The sequence below is a fragment of the Podarcis pityusensis genome (assembly GCF_964106645.2).
Source record: "Podarcis pityusensis genome assembly, chromosome: 14".
Lineage (NCBI taxonomy): Eukaryota > Metazoa > Chordata > Lepidosauria > Squamata > Lacertidae > Podarcis > Podarcis pityusensis.
The window spans coordinates 6864785-6887730 of NC_138039.1; the positions used below are offsets into that span (position 1 = coordinate 6864785).

The following is a 22946-nucleotide window of genomic DNA, read 5'->3' on the forward strand; positions in this document are numbered from 1 at the left end:
AACTTTCTTAACCACTGTTAAACCTGTCACATTCTGAAACCTCTCTCTCTCCATTGGTGTTAGGTTTTTCTCTAAAACCTTAGTTTTTAACTTGTTCAATTTAAATCCTGCAACCTGACCAAATTCTTGAATCAGTTCTAAAACCCTTTTGGTACTAGATTCTGGCTCCTGTAACGTCAATACTAAGTCATCTGCAAATGCTCTCAATTTGTACTGTTTTACTCCAACCTGTATACCTTTAACCAGCTGGTCCCTTCTAATCATGTTCAGCAAAACCTCCAGGACCGAAATAAAAAGTAGTGGGGAAATTGGGCAACCTTGTCGTGTCCCTTTTTCTATTTTAAGTTCTTCCGTCACCACATTATTTACAATTAATTTAGCCTTTTGTTCTGAATAGATTGCACTTATACCATTTTCAAAGCCTTGACCTACCCCCATACCCTGTAGGTTCTTCTTCATAAAACTCCAAGAAATATTGTCAAAAGCTTTCTCCGCGTCCACAAATATCAAAACTGCTTTAGTATTTATATTCACTTCTAGTTTTTCCAAAATATCAATTATATTCCTCAAATTGTCAGACAAGTGTCTTCCTGGGAGAAAGCCCGCTTGATCTTTATGAATCTCTTCCATCAACACTTTTTTAAATCTCTTAGCCAAAATGTCTGCAAAAATTTTGTAATCCACATTGAGTAATGATATGGGACGGTAGTTCTTAAGCCGTGTCTTTTCAGCTGCTATAGTCCAGAGGTCACCATCATGGCACTTGCAGGTGAACACACACTCACAGGCTTCTTCTGAAATCAGTCTTGCGTTCTGTTGTAGCCAGTACAATAACGTTGCGGCTTGCACTCCATTGCAGCCTTGTGCGTGCATCGTGCGCACAAAGGTTTCTCCAATTTCCACATGTGCCCACAGGCCACAACACGATGGTGATCCCTTTAAAGTCCAACAACATATCAAGGACACAACATGGGCTGCCCCTTAGCCTTAGTGCAGCAGCCTTCAACCTTCTCTAACCTGATACCTGCTTTTAAGCCAAACATGCTACTGCTACAACCGCCTTAGACCAAGCTGTGACCCGGTGGCGGGTCCCAGTCCACCAATTAATGGCCTGCAGTCTAAAGCATGCTCTTCTGATTTGCAGAGCTGCTGAGCTTGTCATAGCCATGGCAGGCTACAGGGCCGGATTTAGGTTTGATGAGGCCCTAAGCTACTGAAGCTAATGGGACCCTTTATGTGTCCAGCTATCCTTTGTCAACAACAAATTGTCGCTGTTTTTTGTGTTGAATACATGCTATATGGCAATTTATGGAGCTAACAGGTATCTAAAGCCATTTGCACATATTGCTATGCATCCAGTCCATGCAGAATGTTGGCACCTTATATATAAAGGTAATGGTACCCCTGCCCGTACAGGCCAGTCGTGTCTGACTCTAGGGTTGTGCGCCCATCTCACTTAAGAGGCCGGGGGCCAGCGCTGTCCAGAGACACTTCCGGGTCACGTGGCCAACGTGACGAAGCTGCTCTGGCGAGCCAGCACCAGCACAGCACACGGAAACGCTGTTTACCTTCCCGCTATAAAGCGGTACCTATTTATCTACTTGCACTTAGGGGTGCTTTCGAACTGCTAGGTGGGCAGGAGCTGGGACCGAAAGACGGGAGCTCACCCCGCCGCGGGGATTCGAACCACCGAACATACGATCGGCAAGTCCTAGGCACTGAGGTTTTACCCACAGTGCCACCCGCGTCTCCACCTTATATATAGAAATGAGCAAACCAGTGATATTTTAAGGAGCAGGCTAGCAGGTGGGGCCCATTACTTACATCATAGGAGTCAACACAACACAAAACACTGTTGCTGTATGTCAGTTTTATTTTATTTGTTTTTTATCTTATATTTTGGAAATGTACATCCAGGTTTTTGTTTTTTTTAAAAAAAATTGGGGGGCCCCAAGAGAGTGGGGCCCTAAGCTATAGCTTGTTTAGCTTATACGTAAATCCGGCAATGGCGGGCTACTATGGCAAACTCTTTCATCACCTTCCCAGGCCAGAAGTCTTTGTGGGGAGAGAGCAAGTGGTGGCTGCTACGCAAGCAGCCAGCAAGGGCTGGGACTCCCCTGAGGCATGTATAATTCCAGTGTGAGAGCCAGTGTGGTGTAGTGGTTAGGAGCGGTAGTCTCGTAATCTGGGGAACCGGGTTCGCGTCTCCGCTCCTCCACATGCAGCTGCTGGGTGACCTTGGGCCAGTCACACTTCTCTGAAGTCTCTCAGCCCCACTCACCTCACAGAGTGTTTGTTGTGGGGGAGGAAGGGAAAGGAGAATGTTAGCCGGCTTGAGACTCCTTAAAAGGGAGTGAAAGGCGGGATATCAAATCCAAACTCTTCTTCTTCTTCTTCTTCTTCTTCTTCTTCTTCTTCTTCTTCTTCTTCTTTCTCCTGGTTCTCCACTAGCTCTGCGGAGACCACGAGGTCATCAGGGACGAGGTGTTTTGCCAGATCATCAAACAGATCACGGACAACACCAGCACCAAGACGTACGTGAGTCTCTGGTAACAATCCGCAGGCCTGTGCACAGTGGTGGCTGGAGGGGGAAGAGGAGGGCTTCCATCCAGTAGAAGCACACAGCTTGTAAACAACCAGAAAAATGCAATTATCAATGTTTCTAACCTTAAATTCAGTTATCTTCCTTTCAACCTGTTTGAGATTAAAAGAATAATAATGTCCACATGTAAATTCATCATTTCCGTGCACATTTATCATAATGTACACCTTTTTGTATGCAACTTTCCCTAATGTAGCACATTTTTTTAATGTTCTTTTCACCGATATTTCTGTCTACAACTGTACCCTACTAAAGTGGTGCCTCTAGTTATGAACGCTTCTGGTTACGAACGCTTCTGGTTACGAGCTCTGCTAACCTGGAATTAGCTGCTCCTGGTTGCGAACTTTGCCCCAGGATGCGAACAGAAATCACACGCCACAGGCCCCATTAGCAAAAGCGCGCCTTGGGGTAAGAACGGTTTCAACTTAAGAATGGACCTCCGGAACGAACTAAGTTCGTAACCAGAGGTACCACTGTATATACATTTTTACATGGCTGCAGAATTTGGAGTACTGCCAGTTTTGAAGAATGGCTGTGTTTCAGTTCGCACCTAGTTTCAGAAAGTGCAAATTGGGCAGGTTTGCTGTTAAAGGCGAACTGGATAGCATTTGTCCCCTGTTCCTAGTGATGAGTACCCCCCCCGCCCCCATTGCACCAGGAGTCTCCTCTGTCTGCTCTTCTGACCCCGCCACCCTCCCAACTCATGCTGATGCAGAAGTCCTCACATCAGGGATACAGAGTGCTTCCGATGTCAAAAGGTGCTTACATACTGTAGGGGGGAGAGGAGGAAGGAAGGGGGAAGAGAGAGGGATAGTATCTCTCCAAACTGCATCCCAAGTCAGCCATGTCTTTGGTACCCTGCTCTGTTTGTTCATTTCTTGCATACTATTTTAACAGCCCCCAATTCCCTTCTTTGGGGGGTTTCACACAGGGACAGCTGCCAGAAAGGTTGGAGGCTGCTCTACATCCTGAGTGCCTATTATAGATGCTCTGAAGTCCTCCGACCATATTTGCTGCAGTTCCTCCAAGAAATCTGCAACAGTCCCAGCTTGCATTTCCAAGGTGAGATATTGAGAGATTCGCCCCTGGAGACCATCTGGTCAACCAGTCACAAGGTTATGTATGCACTGTCCTGGCTGAGAAAGAGACACGCCTCAGTGGTGGAGCACCTGCTCTGCATGCAGAAGGAGCCATGGAATCATAGAATTGTAGAGCTGGAAGGGATTCTGATGGTTATCTAGTCCAACCCCCTGCAATGCAACCCCAGATTTCAATCCCAAACATTTGCAGGTAGGATTGAGAAAGATTCCTGGTCTGAAACCCTGGAGAGTTGCTGCCAGCCACTGCGGACAATATTAAGCTATATCAGCCTTTTTCAACCTTGGGGCCCCAGTGTTACTGGACTACAATTCCCATCATCCCTAGTGAGAAGGATCCCTAGTCAGGGATGATGGGAGTTGTAGTCCAACAAATGCAAATTTTCCCTTTGTTCAGTAGACTAGTTTCTACACACACTTTCCCTTCAGCTGCTTTGCATCAGGACTGCTTATCCAAATTTAACATTTCACAACTCCTGGGGCAGGGAAAGGGGTTGGATCCCAGGAAGAAAATGGTGGCTGCTTCTGCCTGCCCTCATCCATCAGGCTGCCCCGTTTGGGACGCTTTCCTCGCCGCTGCCCATCGCTCATTAATAAATGGAAATGAGCCCATCTGCTCTGCTCTCAGAAGGCAGCTTCAGTCGGAAGGCAGCTCACCTGTCGCAGCCGGTGGTTATTTCCTCGTTAAAAGACGCAGGTTCCAAAAGGAATATTGGCAAAGATAGATGACTCCCCCCTCCTACTCCCCAAGCTAGGCTGTTAGCTGGGGATGCCAGCTCACTGCATTTCCCCTTAGAATCCTGTCTGCCCCACTGATGGTCTTCGTACCACAGAGGTTTTGGAGCTTGGAAGAGGTGTAATGTGAAAAACTAGGCAGAGAGTTTTTAATCCATCTGCCAGTGCACCAGGGTGAATTTCAGGTTGTGGTGGCCTGCCAAATCTTGAATGCACCTGATGGTAGCAAATATATGCCATCAGCTCAGCACAAGCTGAATCAGCTAGAAGTTGGCACTGGGCAGGGTTTCCCCCGGCTGCTCTATGCCAACGCAACCATGTGCATTCACACTTACTGCTGAAATCGAGTCTTCCATATAATTAAGTGCAAATAGCCGTCCCAGGCTGCCCCCAAGCCTGCCTTCCCCCCTCCTTGCGATCTTTGTTCATTCACTCCAGGTGACAGCAATATCAGTTGCGTTTCAGTGTTTTCTGTGTTCCCCTCCAGCACGTTTTCCGATCTGCTTTGTAGCATTTGGGTCTGGTCAGTTCTATTGTATATAGCCAAAGGCCTTTACAATGGACTACAGAGAAGAAAAGAAAAAAAAATTCCTCTAAGATCTTACAACGTAGCCTGTAGCAGCTTGCAACATAAAAAGAAATTCACAGCATTAAATATTAAAATTGGAATGCATTCCCATACCTGGAATGGAGCTTCTTGGCTGCCAGCGCAAATTTGGCTCCCTGGTGTGTAATATATAGATGTTTATCTGCTAGGAGTTCAACTGTCACTTGCTGTGCGGATCGACCTGGAAGCCAATTAAGAATTGGCGATATAAATTTTCCTCTGGGCGTTGTATACAGGGGGCAAATCAGCAGATACTGTGCGATGTCCTCTACCTGATTGCATCCATTTATGCATTTGCAACACATATGGGGAATTCCCCTCTAAATATAACAAGGGCATCTGTTGGAATCTTAGTTCTGCAAAGGCCCTGCGTAGTTGTAGGAAGGTCAGAGTCTCAAGGTAATGGAGCCTTGAGTGAGTGGTCTTAATTTGGGGGTACCAAGTAGAGTAACGGGCAGCAATGATGGAGGCTCTGTCTTGGTTGGCAGCCTGATCAAAAATCCAGTTTCTAAGGTCACGTGGGCTAAGGGCTACGTAGTTCTCCGTTTGAAGATTATAAGCATTTGGGAGGCTCCTGAAGGAGCGTCTCCTCCTCCATCGTTCTGCCCGGACACTGAGGTCCAGCGCCGAGGGCCTTCTGGCGGTTCCCTCGTTGCAAGAAGCCAAGTTACAGGGAACCAGTCAGAGGGCCTTCTTGGTAGTGGCACCTGCCCTGTGGTACGCCCTCCCACCAGATGTCAAAGACAAAAACAACTACCAGACTTTCAGAAGACATCTGAAGGCAGCCGTGTTTAGGGAAGCTTTTAATGTTTAATAGACTATTGTGTTTTAATATTCTGTTGGAAGCTGCCCAGAGTGGCTGGGGAAACCCAGCCAGATGGGCGGGGTATAAATAAGAAATTATTATTATTATTATTATTATTATTATTATTATTATTATTATTATTATTTGTGTGTGCAAATAAAATGCAATTGCAGTGCCAGCCTCTCCAGTATGCACGGGCAAAATGCTACTGAGGCTTTTCAGGGCTGCTGTACCTTTAACTAAAAGCATCCTGTTCATTCGTTCTACCCATTTTATTTCTCCCTGTTCAGTAGAACTGGGGATGCTTGGCGTCACCCAATTAGTAAGCATCTGTTTGCACCTGTAGGCATTTTAGCCTCCGGTGCTTTGCCCTGTGCATTGTCTTCAAAATCAGGCTTAGGTGAGTCTAGAAAGCTGAATCTCTCTACAGCATTTGAGAAATCTGGAGTCCCACATTTCACTTCTCCTCTTGAATACTTCCTCTCTCACACACACTTTCTGTCTCTGCCTCTCTCTCATATTTGTTTCATGGTCTCCATCAGGCATCGCCAAGGCATGTGAGCAGAACCTGCAGAAAACCTTTCAGTTTGGTGGCCGCTGCGAATTCCCCAGTAACATGGAGCTTAAAGCCATGGTGGTGAGTGCCCTGCAAGTCCCACGAGGGCTTTGCTGGATATTATGGGGGGGGGGGGGGGTTACACCAGAAGGAGAATGGCTTCCAAACAGGGATGGGTGGTGCTGTGCTTTGTGTTTAAGAACTGTTTTCTGTTTCTATTACGGTATTTGAATGCTGTAAATGTTGATGGGCCTTTTTTTTAACATGCTGTTTCAATTATTGGGCACACTCCTGGTGTGCCGTATGGACAAGTCTGCCGGTGGCATGGTTGTGTGATTTGGGAACTGGGAGTGACCCACCAGCAGTCCGCTTTGGGGGCAAATGCATTCAAATCGCAGTTCAAATCCATGTTGTGGTTCACAGCAGGTTCAGATCCCCAAGTAGTCAACTTTCAGGTCTGTTATCTGGCCTGAGTGGATGCCTAGCATAGTCTAGGGCAGGCATGAGTTCATTTCCAGAGGAAACACTCATGTTCTTGACTGTCTGGGTTCTGCAACCTGAAGGGAGCTGGCTATCAGCCCTAGCAGGAAAAAGCAAGTGTGGACATTATATCAGGAAGGAGCTGAGTTCCAGAGTAAGTGGCAAATGAGCATTAGAGGGACAGCCATGTAATCACAGCCAGGTACTGGAGCAGGAGCTGATGTCATGGCCTCATACCAGTAATGAGTTGTTCTGACTAAGGAGGGAGCTCTAAGACCAGGGCTTTATAGGGCCTGGTGGGCAAGGATTGGCCCTGGAGCGTCAGCTGACAGATGGCTCAGGCAGGCTGGTACTGCAGTCTAGAGGGCACCCTTGAGGCACGGAGCTCAGATCTCCCAGCTTTGCAGTGCTGATGGGATGCAAACAGGTGAGTCACCAGACCCTGACTCCTAGCAGTAAGGTCCTCTGGCTAATACATTTCTGGGGTTGAATCTCCTCTAAACATGGCTTATGATTAGGGGTAGGTGCATCAGCCTCTTTCCATTCCATGCCAGTTTCGCACGCCCACAACAATCGTTAAGTCTGTTCCATCCTGTTTTCTCCTGTTTTTTTTAAAAAGATACACATTTTTAACCATTTTGGTATGCTTTCCTTAAAATATGTGTTTTGTATATTACTTTATATACATTTTCCTGCATTTCCCCCTATGCTTTTCAGCACATTTTCCTCTAAAATACACATCCCATCCCCAGTAAAATACGCATTGTTGGGTGCACATTTATGAAGCAAGAGTGCGCTGCAGCATTCGGAAGAGTGTGCAATCTGATGGTTAGCTGCTTCTCACTTGGCATATAAATGCAGAGATTATGAAATAAGTTACTTTACTTTAAAATGCAGAATTCTCCTCCATTTTTACTTATGACCCATGAACTTTGTTTTTCCTTCCTTCCTTTGCAAAGGCCGGAAGGAGCTCCAAGCGGCAGCTGTTCCTCTTACCGGGAGGGATTGAGAGGCACCTCAAGATCAAAACCTGTTCGGTGAGTGGAAGAGGAAGGATCTCTCATCCCCGTAGATCAGGGAAGGGGAATTTCAGGCCCAGGGGCCAAATGTTGACCCTCCAGGCCTCTCTGTGGCCCTTAGGTCTCTCCCCAGCCCACAACTGCTCCCTGGCCACGCCCCCTCACCCTGAGCCATGCCTCTTACCACCCCTGCTTTCATTTTCAAGTGTTTTTGCCTGGGTGGAACTGAGTCTTTGAACTCTGATAATGTTTCTTGCATAAAAGCACAGAATTGTGGAGTTGGAAAGGGACCCTACAGGTTATCTGGTCCAGCCGGATGCCAAACTGCTGGATGTGTGTGAGAGTGTGTGTAGGAACTAGCTTACTGTACGCATCATTTTTGTGATTGTAGGTTGTTTTAAATTGTTTCTTTCTCCATGCTAGCTGCCCACAACAGTTGTGACTTAATCAGCTTGCAAGAGCTTCCTTCATTACCATCTTCAAATGTTAAAACAATTCAAGGTGGGGATTAGCGTCTTGCCCTTTCTCAGAACCATCTTTTCCTTCCATCTTCTTAAAAAAAAAAATCTAGCTTGCAGAAGAGATCTGTATGGTTTCAAAGTTTGTATTCCTTGCTTATGAACTTTGGCATTATTTAAAACTAGCAGAAAGTGCCCGGTGCCGCCCAGGAATTCTAATAAACCTATTGTTATTTTTAAATGGATAGTATAAATTAGAGTTTTGGGGCTGTGTGTGCAGACACTGTATCTCTCTCACATACAGCAATATATTGCATCTGAAGGCATCCAAACATAGCTAAAAACTACATCTTCCACCTCAGGAAACCTCATTTGTAACTGCCATGTCCATTTGGGCGAAGTCAAAGTGAAGTCATGTTTTAGTCCACCATCTTGTTTCAAAATGGTGTCCCGCATGCAAACACAGACAAAGACCGCATTGGGAAGCCACATGACAAGTTTGGCAATGATACAAGATACATAGCTGTCAACATTTCCTATTTTTTTTAAGGAAAATTCCCTTATTCCGAATTCCTCGCAAGAAAAGGGAAAAGTTGACAGCTATGACGAGAGATCGTCTAACCAAAGACACTCTAACTCATAGTGAACAGGCAGGCAGACAAGCAGACAGGCAAACCACATTCCGGAATATGTATCTGGTCATCTGTGACTCAACTTCTCTGTCCCTCACCTGCATTTCCAGGTTGCGCTGGATGTGATAGAGGAGTTATGCTACGAGATGGGACTACGCCGCCCTGAGGCCTTTGACGAATACATCATTTTTGCTGTCGCCAACAGAAGTGAGTCCCGCCGGGCCCCAGAGGAGAGAATCCCTCAGTCCAAAGACCAGGATTAAACGTATTGTTCCACTCCCTGTATTTTGTTCTGTAATAAACGAAAATCTGCTCTTATTCCCTTATGGGGGACACAAGAGCCTTTATAGAGTCCTTTGTGGGTTCTCCATTGGTCGGAGAAAAGAACAGAGGCCAACCAGAGAATATTGACAAGCAAAGCAGCTAGTAAGCCTGATTTTTATTGAACTGTTGCAACAGGGTGCCCCCTTCACACGCAGGAGGAGGACCCAGAACCTAGGTGTGCCCGCCCTTATATAGACATTTTAAATTGCCCACCCTGGAGTCCAAAACCACCCTCAGAAACATCATACATACATCACAGAAGGGGTGTAGCTCATGACCATCCCCCAGACACATCATACCTACATCACAGAAAGGGGTGGTCTACAACAGAAAATCTGAGTGCGCTGTTTACCAGAAATCTGAGTTGTTTACCTCCTGTCTGGCAGGTTACCTGTTAATGCTTACTTGATTGGATACCCTGGGGAGCCTGGCCAGTCTTTTGTAATGATAAATACTTAGTTCCTGAGCCAGGTCACAGGCTCACCCTATTGAAACACAGACATACCCTTAAGACAGGATTTGTGAAGGAAAAGACAATGGGGAGGCTTTTCCATTTTCCTTTGACTTTGCAGAGAAAACATTTGGTCAGCTTGGGAGTCAAAAATGGCTTCATGGCTGTTTTCCTGTGCTGTTTCAGACATGTGGTTTACCGTATTTTTCGCCCCATAGGGCGCACCGGCCCATAGGGCGCACCTAGTTTTTTTGGGGGGGGAAATAAAGGAAAAAAATTTTTTTCCTTTATTTCCCCCCCAAAACCAGGTCAGGGAATCCAAACCAGGTCGGGGAACAGTGGGATGGCGGCGCTCCGCCTCCCCGCTGTCCCCCGAGCTTGTGGGGCTGCCCGATATCTGCACGAAGCCCGGGGCGCACTGTGCAGCGCGCCCCAGGCTTCAGGATGCAGGCTGCTATCCGCAAGCCTTGGGAGCCCGACGGGAACTCCCGTGGAGCGCCCAAGGCTTGCGGAGAGCTTCCTGAAGCCTGGAGAGCGAGAGGGGTCCGTGCGCACCGACCCCTCTCGCTCTCCAGGCTTCAGTGAAAGCCTGCATTCGCCCCATAGGACGCACACACATTTCCCCTTCATTTTTGGAGGGGAAAAAGTGCGTCCTATAGGGCGAAAAATACGGTATATATTTTTGTACGTGTTTGCGTGGTACATTTATGAACATTTATTACATATCTAAGACCTTAATTTTTTATTTCAGTTCAAACTACCAATTTCAGGATCGGATCACATTGCCGACTTAAACTAGGTTTACTAATTTCCTGGTGGACTATAAGCGCCTGAGAACAGTCTGGCTGCTGGATCAGACCAAAGGCCAATCTGGTCCAGCACCCTCCTTTCATAGGAGCCAAGCAGACGCTTATGGGAGCCTGCAGATGGGATCTGAGTGCAACAATGCTCTCCCCCACTTGTGTTCCCTACAACTGGTATTCAGAGTCATACCACCTCCAACAGCAACAGCAGAGGTGGAACACAGTCTTATCCTCCATGAATACACCCCAAAATTACCCAACCCCCCAAAAACTGACCATTTCAATAACTTTGCTATGAGGCTTCCTAGCAGCACCCCAACAATATGTGCATTGGCTTTCGTGGGTGGATTTGCACAGACACCTGAGTTCTAAAGAGTCACTGCACAAAAATGACCAAATTCGGATAAATTTATTGCCTGTCATATGTTGTTTCAGTAGGACAACAGGCGTATAATTTTGTAGGCATTATTATCATTCTTGCTTGTGAAAATTCACCCGGTTGCACCTGAAATGTTATTTCTTTTTGAGATGCCGGACTTTATCTGGAAAGTGTCTACCACCACCTGTTGGTAGAGGGCTGTAAAACCATCCTTTTGGCCGAGTAGGAAAAGAGCAGTTTGCACACACACCCCTTTAGCAAATCACCAGTCTATATTTGGAAGCTAGGGGGGCCAGACTGTACACCAGGTGAATGCAGCCACCCACTTCACCAGGAACACCAGGCTGCTTTGAAAATCCGATCCGTGCCATTTCGCCCACGCAGATCAGAATGTTCGGCCTTTGAACAAAAAGGAGTACATCCTTGATGTTGCCTTGGAAATGGAGAACGTGGACAGCGGCTTCATGTTCTGGTATCGGCGCGTCATCTGGGCCCAGCCGCTAAAGTTTGACAATGAGCTCTATGTCACCATGCACTACAATCAGGTGAGACCTTTACAGCAAAGAAAAGGGAAAGCTTTCAGAGAGGAGCAGCCGAGTGCACATCTTGTTCCTTCTCAAAATGACTCATAGGTAGGTTTCCTTCCAGGTCTTGGTGATGGTGACATTTGTTTGGGAAGGCATTTTTGATTAGGACAGGTCGACCAGTGACTCTGCAGCCTATTTTTACTTGGTTCGAGATGGTCAGAGACTCTGAAGTGGCCTTTCTCCCCCCGCTAAGCGGTCTATAAAATGGGTGGTCACAAAAATAAGACAGGGTCTTAAAGACTAACAGGTTTGTTGTGTCAATAAGCTAACCCCTGCTCCTGCTAGATAGGGATGATGGGAGTAGTAGTCCAAAAACAGCCGGAGACCCAAGTTTGGGAAACCCTGTATTTTTGTGTTTTGATATTCTAAACCGCCCTGTGATCTTCAGATGAAGGGTAGTAAAGGTAAAGGTAAAGGTACCCCTGACCATTAGGTCCAGTCGCGGACAACTCTGGGGTTGCGGCACTCATCTCGCTTTACTGGCCGAGGGAGCCGGTGTACAGCTTCCAGGTCATGTGGCCAGCATGACTAAGCCACTTCTGGTGAACCAGAGCAGCGCACAGAAACAGCGTTTACCTTCCCACCGGAATGGTACCTATTTATCTACTTGCACTGCGTGCTTTCGAACTGCTGGGTTGGCAGGAGCAGGGACCGAGCAATAGGAGCTCCCCCTGTCGCGGGGATTCGAACCGCCAACCTTCTGATCAGCAAGCCCTGGGCTCTGTGGTTTAGACCACAGTGCGACCGCATCCCTATGAAGGGCAGTATAGAAATCTAAATCATAATCATAATAAATATACATAATGTATGCATACATGGCTATAGAGAGGAAGGAAGTATTTCAAACAGTGATTAGAAAGATTTATAACTCAATAAAATTCCCGAACTGGGTGCCATGTCAAAGGCAGGAAGTAGTCTGTGACATTTCTCAGGGTACATGCTAAGGAACGGCTCCTCTGCATGGTAGCAGAATCTATGAAGACTCCACCTTACGAGATCGTAGTGTATACAGCATTTCAAATATTTGGAAGCGCCAAATGCTACTTAATTATTGTTCGTATTTATGACTCCTCCTCTCGTTCCCTCAGGTTCTCCCTGATTATCTCAAGGGGCTCTTCAACACTCTCCCTCCCGTGAGGCCGAGTGAGCAACAGTTCCAGCAAGTCTCCAAGCTGGCCGCTCTGCAGCACCGAGCAAAGGACAGCTTCTACCTGCCTACCGTGTAGGTGCCCTGTAGGTTAGGGGGCTGCGGGGACAGGGCAAAAAGGGGACATGTCCCCCCTCCAACCAGGAAGCAATTCTGAGCTGGCAGGTGCTAGGGGACTGCTTCTTATGCTCTGCCTCGATCACCGAGGCATAGCTGTCAACTTTCAGATTTGAAAATAAAGGATCAGCAGCCTCACCTGTCCCGGAGACAGTCTATGGGCTATCTAACAATCCGGGATAGCAGCGGGAAGCAGCGGGAAATGGCGCTGAAATAAGGGAATTTCCCGCAATAAAAGGGAAGGTTGGCAACTATGCACTGAGGCCCTCTTGGATGGCTCCCCAAGCCCCTGAGGTCTGGTCGGCCTTTACTCAGGATCAAGCCATGGTTGTGGCAGGTTCTCCCCTGTAGAACTTCCTGCCAGTAGAGGTTTGGCAAGATGCCTTCCCCTTCTCCTTTTAGACCTCCAGTGGAAGACAGGAGTGCCTGGCATGCTCTGGTCCATGGAGTCACGAAGAGTCGGACACAACTAAACAACAACATAACTGCACAGGCCTTTGCAATATGCATTTCTTTTTACCAACCAGGCCACCCTGATATTTGTTGGACTCCAACTCCCATCAGCCCCAGCAAGCAAGACCAGCCGTAGTGGATGATGGGAGTTGGAGTCCAACAACTTCCGGAAATCTCTGAGTTGGGGAAAACTGTCCTGACTGAAATAATTTTAATTGCTTGAAGCATCTTGTTTTGAAGCTGTCTAAGACAACCTTCTCCATTCTGCTGCCCTCCAGATGTTGTTGGACTCCAAATCCCATCAGCCCCAGCCAGAATGGCCCGTAGTCAAGGATGGTGGGCACTGTAGCCCAATAATAGCAGGAGGGCTTCTGGTTCTGCAGTCCATCCTAGGTGGTTTGTGACTTCTTCTCTTCTTGTGTTTCTGCTTCCCCATCCCAGGCGGGAGGTTCAGGACTACATCCCGCCCCAGTTCTACCATCTGCAGAAGGCCCAGTCATGGCTGGACATGGTCATGCACCACCTGCAGCAAGCACAGGCCTTGAGTGCCCACCAAGCTCGGGCGCAGTTCCTAGGTAAGATGTTAGCTTTCAAGGAAGTGGCCTTAATTGACCCAGGGCATGGCACTGGGAAGGTCTTGCCCATGTAAACAGTGCCGACCAGCTAAAGTTAAAGAAATGAGCCATAATAAAAGGGACTGCCTGCCTTGGTTGAACCAGTGCAGTAGGGCGGAAGCTTTTTCGGGCCAAGGGCCACATCAGCCCAGTAGAAAGCTATCAGGGGCCACGTTCAATTAGTGGGCAGGCTAGACCCGCTCACATACACAAAGCTATTTCCCATTGTCACAGAGGCATTTATTTATTTATTACCTAGCAACTCCACTCAAGGCTCACCTTCCATTTTCTTCAATTCTTTCTACAAAGTTTGTTTGTTTAAAAAAGCCAAATAAATAAAAAGCTCACCAACACCATTCATCTGTCCTGACAGCACAAAAGTCACAAAGAACTCTGCGATCCCAGCAGAATGCTGCACATCTGAGCTGCAAGCCCAGCCTTACAGCTGTTTAAAGCCTCAAGCTTCAAAATGCACTTGCATCCCAAAAATTATGCGCATGCAATTGCAGAATGCATGAGCTCCTTTTTGCATATTTGCAAGGAGCAAAAAGTCTGCTGAAATATTTCCACCTCTGCTTTGATCTCCTTGCAACAGATCCTCTTGCAGAGAAAGAAGCTACAGTTAACTCACATAGTACAGCATCAAAACCCTTCTCTCGCCACACTGAACAGGTAGCGGTAGGAACCAGAGAGCAGATGAAATCTAGCTGCTGAGCATCTTGCCTACTGGATGGAATGTGGTGGTGGTGGTGGTGGAGTTCTTCACTCCTGGACTTGAATAAAGAAAAAGCCCTATCGGATTAGACCGAGGCAGGTCCATCTGGCCCAGCACCGTTTCCAAGAGCAGCCAGTCAGATACTTCCAAGAAATCCCCAAGATAGGATATGAAGGAGGCAACAAACTGAGTTTCACTGCACCCAAAAGTGAAAGTTCCATTTAGGGATCATGGCATATAGGTGCTTGTTAGATTTCTTCCTCCTTCATGGATTGTCTAATCACCTTCTACAGTCATACCTTGGAAGTTGAATGGAATCTGTTCCAGAGGTCCGTTCGACTTCCAAAACGTTCAAAAACCAAAGCGCGTCTTCTCATTGGCTGCAGTAAATTCCTGTAGCCAATCAGAAGCTGCGGAAGCCCCGTCAGACGTTCAGCTTCCAAAAATCATTCGGAAACCGGAACAGTCACTTCCGGGTTTGCAGCATTCGGGAGCCAAAATGTTCGAGAACTAAGCTGTTCGCAAACCAAGGTACAACTGTAAAGCCATCTTAACTAGTGACAATCGTTGGCACATCTTACAGCAGTGAACACACACACACACACACACACACACACACACACACACACACACCAAAGCTGCTCCTCCATCAGGTGAGCAAAATCCTTCCACTAAGGCAGCTGGTTTGGTTCCAGCACTGCCCAGAATGTGCTGAAAATGTTTATAGTAAAACATGCACATTCTGCTTTAGAATTGAGGCAAGAAAAGTTACCGGCCCACAAGAAGTTATGTAGTCTAGCTGCAAATCTGGTTAGCCATATGAGAACAGGTTGCTGGGCTAGAGAGGCCATTGTATGGACCCAACAGGCTTTTTTTCACTCTTAATTCCATAAGGGGGAAAAACCCTTTTCTCCAGTTCAATCTGAAGTTGAGCAAAGGACCCCTTTGTCTCTTGCCCCAGTAATACCATATTTCACAATAATGGTGGTGTTGCAGATCAATCCAATTCCGCTCCCCCCTCCAGGGCTCCTGAGCGCTTTTCCCATGTTCGGCTCGTCCTTCTTCTACATCCAGAGCTGCAGCAACAACACCATCATCTCCCCCTGCATCCTGGCTGTGAACCAGAATGGACTCAACTTCCTGAACAAGGAAACCCACGTAGGTTTTCTGGATTGTCCCGTCCCCCTTTCAGGCTGCTGTTCAGCAGGCGAAGCTGACTCCTGGCCCACGACAGCAAGTCCTGTTGCAAGTCCTGATGCTGTCGGGGTCTGACTCTGTGCGAGTCAAGGGAAGAGGCTGTGGGTTTTGCACAGCAGCGTAAGCTAGCATGGTGACAGTGTTAGTGGATCTCTGTACATATATGTGTCTTTACTTCAAAGACCAGAAGAACTATTTATAGTAGATAGCAGGGTTCAGCTTTGTCTTGTGTCTGGATACAGTAAACAAAGCATTCCTTTGAACTGCATGGGAAAGGAGTTTTTCCATTTACCGGGGACTCTGGAAGAAGCTGTGTTGCTGGGAGCAGGAAATCTCTGAAGACTCTGCTGGGGTTTCACGTACTCTACTGGTTGAGGTGTGGTGAACTAACAGCTGACTTCCACAAGTCACTAGTGGCTACAACACGGCTCTCTCCTTCCTCTTCCAGGAACCCATTGTGACATTCTCCCTGAAAGAGATCCAGTCCACACGCACCCAACGGCCGTCGGCTGGATCCAGCTACCCCTACGTAGAGATCATGCTGGGGGGCTTGATGTCCCAAAGGATCACGCAGCTGCAGCTGGAGCAGGTAAAGCAGGAAAATGCCTTTCCTGATACAGCATAATTCCCCTGTGGCCAGTGGTGACTGGTACCCTTGGAACTGCCAGGGTGGAAGGCAGGGAGTCCAGGCAGTAGGCGGAAAAACAGGTGGAGTCAATTATTTCTGGATTTGTCCCTATCCTCCTCCGTTCTGCAACACTGATGCCAAGGAATAATAATAATAATAATAATTTATTTATACCTTGCCCATCTGGCTGGGTTTCCCCAGCCACTCTGGGAGGCTTCCAACAGGATATTAAAATACAATAGTCTATTAAACATTAAAAGCTTCCCTAAAAACGGCTGCCTTCAGATGTCTTCTAAAAGTCTGGTAGTTGTTTTTCTCTTTGACATCTGGTGGGAGGGTGTTCCACAGGGTGGGTGCCACTTCTGAGAAGGCCCTCTGCCTGGTTCCCTGTAGCTTCACTTCTCGCAGTGAGGGAACCGCCAGAATGCCCTCAGCACTGGACCTCACTGTCCGGGCAGAACGATGGGGGTGGAGACGCTCCTTCAGGTATACTGGAAGAAGCTGACAAGGAGATAGTCAAGGAGGTAGTCAAGTGGAGCTTAGCTGAGGGAAGCTGAGCTAGGGGGGCCTCGTGTACCAAAATGTATTGGCCCCATTGGCCCTAAGAGATAAGCCTGCACTGCATTCGTCCTAATGAGCCAGCCTCATGGCATGAGCCCAGCAAGATGCACTTAGACAGGCCGGAGGAGTTAGGGGCAACACCTGAAGTTAGATCTGGGGTGACTATGAGAATTCCACCTTGGGCAAAACATCCTAGGAATTTTGAGGGAAACTGGAGCTGATTTGGTGAGACTCGTAGCATTTCTCAAGGGAGAGAGGGTGGGATCCATACATCCCCCGAAGGTGTTACAGCAAAGCAGATTTTACCCCACAGCAGATTTTCAGGTTCCTCCTTTGAAATCCTGTGGAAAGTCCAGGAAAAAGCGAATAGTTGGGAGAATTCTCACCTTGCATCTCCCTTTGTGGATCTGTCGCCTTTAAATTCAGACTGGCAAGCTCATTTGTACAAAAATCTGATTGGGAAAATATTTGAGTAGGGTGTTTAGTTTTGTTCTTTGCATCCAGAAAGCATTTGTTCATTTGGATTTTATTTCGACTCCTGGCCTAAATAAAAACTCATGGCACATTACAGTGCTGCGCACCAGAGCTTCTTGATCTACATTTTCAGAATCTAGCATAAGCTTTATAATTTATTATGCACATTTAGACTTTGTTGGAAATATGATGCAACTCTGCAAATATGCTTAACTCACATCATTCTCCTCCCCTCCCCTCTCTTTCTGTCTCCTCTGTCTTCTCCTGTCTCCTTCCACTGGCTCTGTGAAGCTTAACCTTCAGATGGTAGGTAGCATGCAATTGGGATGATAAAACTTATTTTTTAAAAATACCAGTGTATTGCATTTTCATGTGTTCAAAGCACTCTGCACAAATTATTTTGTAATATTTACAACAGCCCTGCAAGGTAGGTAAATATATGCAAAAGATGAGATTCAAACGGGTGACTCATAACTTCATCTGTTAGCCACCACAATTGCACCATGCAAAGTTGGTATTCAGATCTCGAAAAAGCCATACACAAGTTTGCTGAGCTCAGGTTGTTCCTTGGCCTTTTAAAGCTTGGGAGTAGTGAATGTCATTGGCAAGGAGATATCAGGATATCAGGGCAGAGACATAAGGGGAGGGCAAGGCCATGGAAGGCTTTGAAAAAGTAAAGATGAGGATCTGAAATGACTTTGTGCTTAAATTTCTCCAAAAAAGATTGGATGGGCAGGATATGGTCAACGACACCCTCTAACGCCTTCCTTATCATTTCAGCGTTATTAGAGTCTCTTAACAGAAAGATCAACTTGAATCTGTCTGGTTCCCCCATTTTAAATTTTGTAAACAGGCAGTTTCACTGTGCAGAGGTTTGATAACACCAACAGACAGTGATGGCTAAGAAGGCGTCTTGTGCAAACCTTTAGTATCTATGCATCTCATAATTAGTATTGTTTTGGTTTCTATGGATTTTGTTGAATTTCTTAGAATGAACTGCCTTGCTACCTTAGCGAGACCATGTTAGGGGACCAAAAAACCAAAAGGAATTAACGGGGAGCTTTTGCTGGATCTGACACCCATCTAATTCCTTCTAAGCCCTGCTTAGTGGAGCTAGTAGCTTTTACGGCAGCGTCTCAACTAACGTCAAATCACCATCCACCTTCTTGCTTTCCTTTCCTCTCCAGGGCCTGGAGCTTTGCCGAGTAATTGCCACCCACATGGAGAGCTTGCTGCACGCCCGCGAAAAGCGACTCACGCTCCCTCCGAGCGAGATCACGTTGTTGTGAATGGACTGGCCACACACCTCTTCCTCTCTCTCTCTCTTTCTCTCTCTCAGGGCTGGCCCAATACATTTTGGTACCTGAGGCAAGCCACAAAGTGGTGCTTCCCCCCAGGAAGAAGGTGTGAGTGAATAAGGGTGTGTGTGTGTAAAGATCTATGTTGGGAACGAGGGTGGGAGACCAGCAGCACCTCCTATTCACCAAGAGGTCGCGATAGAGGTGGCATTGGGGAGGGCTGCCGAGGAGGAGGCAGATATGGCCTGGGAAAATAACTGGTGAATACCAATTAATCCTGAACTCCCACATGCAAAAACTGCAAAAGGAAAATGGATGTCTGCCTGAATTCAAAAAGCATGCGGGCCTTGACTCACTCTCTAGCCAAAAACCCTTTCAGCAGAGTTTAAAACAGAAATACATGCAGTGTTTGTAATGTGTGGGAAATATAGGTTGTTAGACCTTTAAAATGTCCCAGTATTAAGTTTGCTTCTAGGAGTGAATAGACCACAAACTTAAGTAAGCTAAAATGCTTTATTTACAGTAATCAGTGGTCTCACTCAATGCTACAGCAGAAACAACACAGATAAAAACTTCATGAGTACAAAAATATGAAAAGTATCTTCAAACATGGAGTCTGGGCTTAGGAGCTCCAGCCTTATGCATCTGGTCAGTTATATGGTTCAAAAATAAGAGAGAGATAAAGGAACAGGAAACAACCTTTATTTTATCCCTTGCCATAGGACCAATCTGAAACTTCTTTAGCATTTAAGAACTCTGTGATCCTTAACACATTTCTTACTATTATGCACAATTTATGCAGATTTGGCTGCATAAATCTCCTACAAACATCTGGTGTGTGTATGCCAGGTTTGGGAAGACTGCACTCGTCTGTCCCTATAGGCTGCTATATATGAGAAGTCCTTCTAGACCAGGAGTTGAAGCCTGAGCCCAGATTCTCCTAATAAGAAATTTGAGGTGGGTGGATAGAACCTATGGAAGAACTACTGAGCTGGACCAGATCAAGATGCCATCTGGCCTAGCACTCACTTTGCAACAGCTGTCAGCCAGATGTGTCTGGAAGCTTCCGAGCAAAGCATGATGATGAATCATCCGCTGTTTGTCCCCAGCCTCTGTCTGTTTACGTGCACAAGTTGTTTGCAAATTTATTCACAAGTTCTGTTGTTTTTTTAACATACTTTGGTCCGGTTTCAAGAATATGTCTTCTTCTGCAACTTCGCTCTTTATTTTTATAAAAGCAACCAGTCTTCAGAAGAACTGGTATTGTGCTATTGGGGGAGAGAGAGAAAGAGAGAGAGAGAGAGAGAGAAGAAGCAATAGTTCACACCCTACCTGCTATATTTTGTAATATTTTTGCACTCAAAATTGCGCTTTTTTGAGGGGGGTTATATTTGTTCACAATTTGAGCAAAATTAAAAGTGTCATTTTATGTCATACGCTCATGGGTCCTGGTCTTTTGCTCTTCACCTTTGAGGACAACAAAATCACATTAGTCAACATTTCAAACACACATGCCAAAAGGGTGTGTGCCTGCCCCAGCATAAATGCAAAATAGTTATTGAAGATGCAATTCTACACAAGAGAGGTGGGAAACCTTTTTCAGATTTAGGGCTGCAATCCCTAGGATTGTTCCTTTCCTCTTATTTGGTAATCCATCTTGCTCAAAAACGTCTTGGAATACATGTTGACCTAACAGAGGAGCATGCCAGCAAAAAACACAGGAGCTTGTAAACACTTCCAAGCCCCCAAACATAGATGGGACATGTAATTATATCAGGATGACTGCATGGCTTATTCAACGGTTGGATCTTTCTGTGCCTCTGCCAGCATTTGGTGGCAGATGTTAGACAATCACTCTTATTTATTGCACCATCCGTGCCTCCAGGCCCTTACAATCTAGATATCATCAGAGAAGAAGAGTGTCTGTCGCAGATTTTGGGGGGCCCTTGGGCAAGCCACCTTCTATGAACCACATCCTACCTCAGTGAGACAAACTCCTCACTGCCATTATCTGCCTCTCCTCTTCCTCATTTCTACCACCCATTGGCTTGCCAGGCAGAAAGCTGTTGAGCAAGCAGGCAACCTTTAGGTCCAGTCGTGGCCGACTCTGGGGTTGCGGCGCTCATCACGCTTTATTGGCTGAGGGAGCAGGCATACAGCTTCCGGGTCATGTGGCCAGCATGACTAAGCCGCTTCTGGCGAACCAGAGCAGCGCACGGAAATGCCGTTTACCTTCCCGTCGGAGTGGTACCTATTTATCTACTTGCATGCTGACGTACTTTCGAACTGCTGGGTTGGCAGGAGCTGGGACTGAGCAATGGGAGCTCACCCCGCTGCAAGGATTCGAACCGCTGACCTTCTGATCGGCAAGCCCTAGGCTCTGTGGTTTAACCCACAGCGCCACCCGTGTTCCTCAGGCAATGGTAGAACTCCGAAAATTTCTGAAGTGTTGATTTGTTGGTGAATTTTTAAAAAACAATAGCTCAAAAGCAAAAAAAAAAAAATGAAAGGAATTGCTGGACAAACAAACTGAATTGGAATACAAAAGAGGGAGGTATGAGGAGGTCCGGGAAATAAGTAAATGTAAAAGTAGTGATGAAAAGATGGAATTGTTTTTAACTGTTTTTTCTTTTTTCTTTTTGTATTTTGTATTGTGTATCTTTCTTTTTCTTTTTAAATTCTTTTTTTTATTAATGTGTCTCTTTTTATGTGAAACTTCAATAAATATCATTTTTTTAAAAAAAAACAAAAAACAAAAGCAAAAAAAAAGGTCAGCAGTTTTGACAAAAACACCCCCACCTGCAGGCAGTGGAATTTCCTGCACCTCCTCGCCACCCCTCATTTCCCGGGCCAAAAGGTAGGCAATTAAACAGGTGGGTTGCAATGATGCTGATGCGGAGGAGATCCAAGAGGCTTTTGGCAGTGAGCATTCTCCTGGCATGTGGGGCCTTGGCAGATGCCCGATCATTGTGGTGGTCCTTGATACCAACCCTAGAGGCAACAGGGGAAGGAGAAGGAAACAGAGGTGAAGATTAGCAAGTTGTTGCAATCATTTTGGCTACACATAGTTAAACTTAGTTATAATGCAGGGATGGGGAGCCTGTGGGGCCCTCCAGATGTTACTGGACTCAATCTCCCATCAACCAGTGCTCAGCAATGGTGGCAGATGGGTCCCTTTAAAAAACACCCCCCCCCCAAAACCTAATGGGGAAAGTTGTGTTGTCTATTTAAAGGGATTGGAAGACAGCAAGAGAAGTGGCATCATGCAGGCATTTTTCCATATGGAGACAAAAAAATCCATTCCAATAACCTACCAAGTTCCATAAAGGAGGTGACTGGTCCCTTCATTAATTGACTTGGAAAAGGAGTAGGAAGGAAAGGAGATTGGCAGGGTTCAGTAAAGGCCTCCAGGAAGACATTAATGAGCCACTTATACCTGGTGCTTCCTGTTTTAAGGCCAAGGGCTCCCAAAGCGTAGGAAGAAAGTAGGTCAGAGAGCTTTGGCTTATTTGCTGGCTGACTTTCTATCCTCTTGCCTCACACAGATTTTGCTGAACGAAATGCAGCTTGGGCACAAGACACCCAACACCCCAATGCCATGATTTGCCTCCATGGGAATGTGCTGCGGTGCATCCTCCAAAATGGTTGATCTCTCCAGCTGCTTCCCCCTCCCCTTCTTCTAATCTCCTTCCTCTCGTCTGCATGTTTTTGCCCCAGAAAGACAGCATGGGAAGAGGGCTAAAAAAAGGGTGGGAGAAGCTATGGCTGAAGGCAGTTAAAAGGAAGGCATGGCTTTCCAGGTTGTGATTTGGTAGTTCTAGCATTTTTTACTTTAGCTTTAGAATTGATAACAGCTGCTCAATTTTGGGTAAGGATTGCCTCCAGGTGAGCAGTAAGAGGAGCTCTGCAAATTTGCCTCTGCCCTCCCCCCACTTTCAAAGTTACTAACACCGCTACATATGGGCAGGCAGGCAGTAACTTTTTGCTAATAACTTGCAGGTTTGTGGAATAATAAAGACTTTTTCTTTATTATTCTGAATCAGAATTTTAAAAACCTCTGTCTTTGGTGTGTATCATAAACTCGGGCAATCGCTATACCAAGAGGCTGAGGAGAGCAGATTATCCCATGATGCATCAGTGCTGGCCCTGGTTGTGTCAAGGGGAAGCCGAGGCTCAAGGGAGATATTCTGAGGAGAACAGGTTATCC

General features: G+C 46.4%; 1 protein-coding gene and 1 long non-coding RNA gene across 3 annotated transcripts in view; one reads left to right on the forward strand and one right to left on the reverse strand.

Moving 5' to 3' along the window:
• Nucleotides 1-20173, forward strand: part of MYO15A (myosin XVA) — a 111426-nt gene extending 91253 nt beyond the window's left edge. Inside the window, exons 54-65 of one of the 2 annotated variants that reach the window (XM_080981568.1) lie at nucleotides 2452-2534; nucleotides 3534-3664; nucleotides 6389-6483; nucleotides 7842-7919; nucleotides 9102-9198; nucleotides 11333-11493; nucleotides 12624-12757; nucleotides 13694-13827; nucleotides 15606-15739; nucleotides 16227-16367; nucleotides 17733-17747; nucleotides 18629-20173. In XM_080981568.1, coding sequence (XP_080837694.1) covers nucleotides 2452-2534; nucleotides 3534-3664; nucleotides 6389-6483; nucleotides 7842-7919; nucleotides 9102-9198; nucleotides 11333-11493; nucleotides 12624-12757; nucleotides 13694-13827; nucleotides 15606-15739; nucleotides 16227-16367; nucleotides 17733-17747; nucleotides 18629-18730 — 1305 coding nt within the window. In that variant the 3' untranslated portion in view covers nucleotides 18731-20173. The remainder of the gene's footprint in view (nucleotides 1-2451; nucleotides 2535-3533; nucleotides 3665-6388; nucleotides 6484-7841; nucleotides 7920-9101; nucleotides 9199-11332; nucleotides 11494-12623; nucleotides 12758-13693; nucleotides 13828-15605; nucleotides 15740-16226; nucleotides 16368-17732; nucleotides 17748-18628) is intronic. The other variant, XM_080981567.1, reaches the window with a different exon arrangement.
• Nucleotides 9399-10021, reverse strand: LOC308463307. The gene is made up of 2 exons (XR_013979554.1): nucleotides 9688-10021; nucleotides 9399-9650 (listed from the first exon to the last, which is right to left on the reverse strand). It is a non-coding gene; the product is annotated as an uncharacterized lncRNA (long non-coding RNA).
• Nucleotides 20174-22946: the final 2773 nt, after the last annotated feature.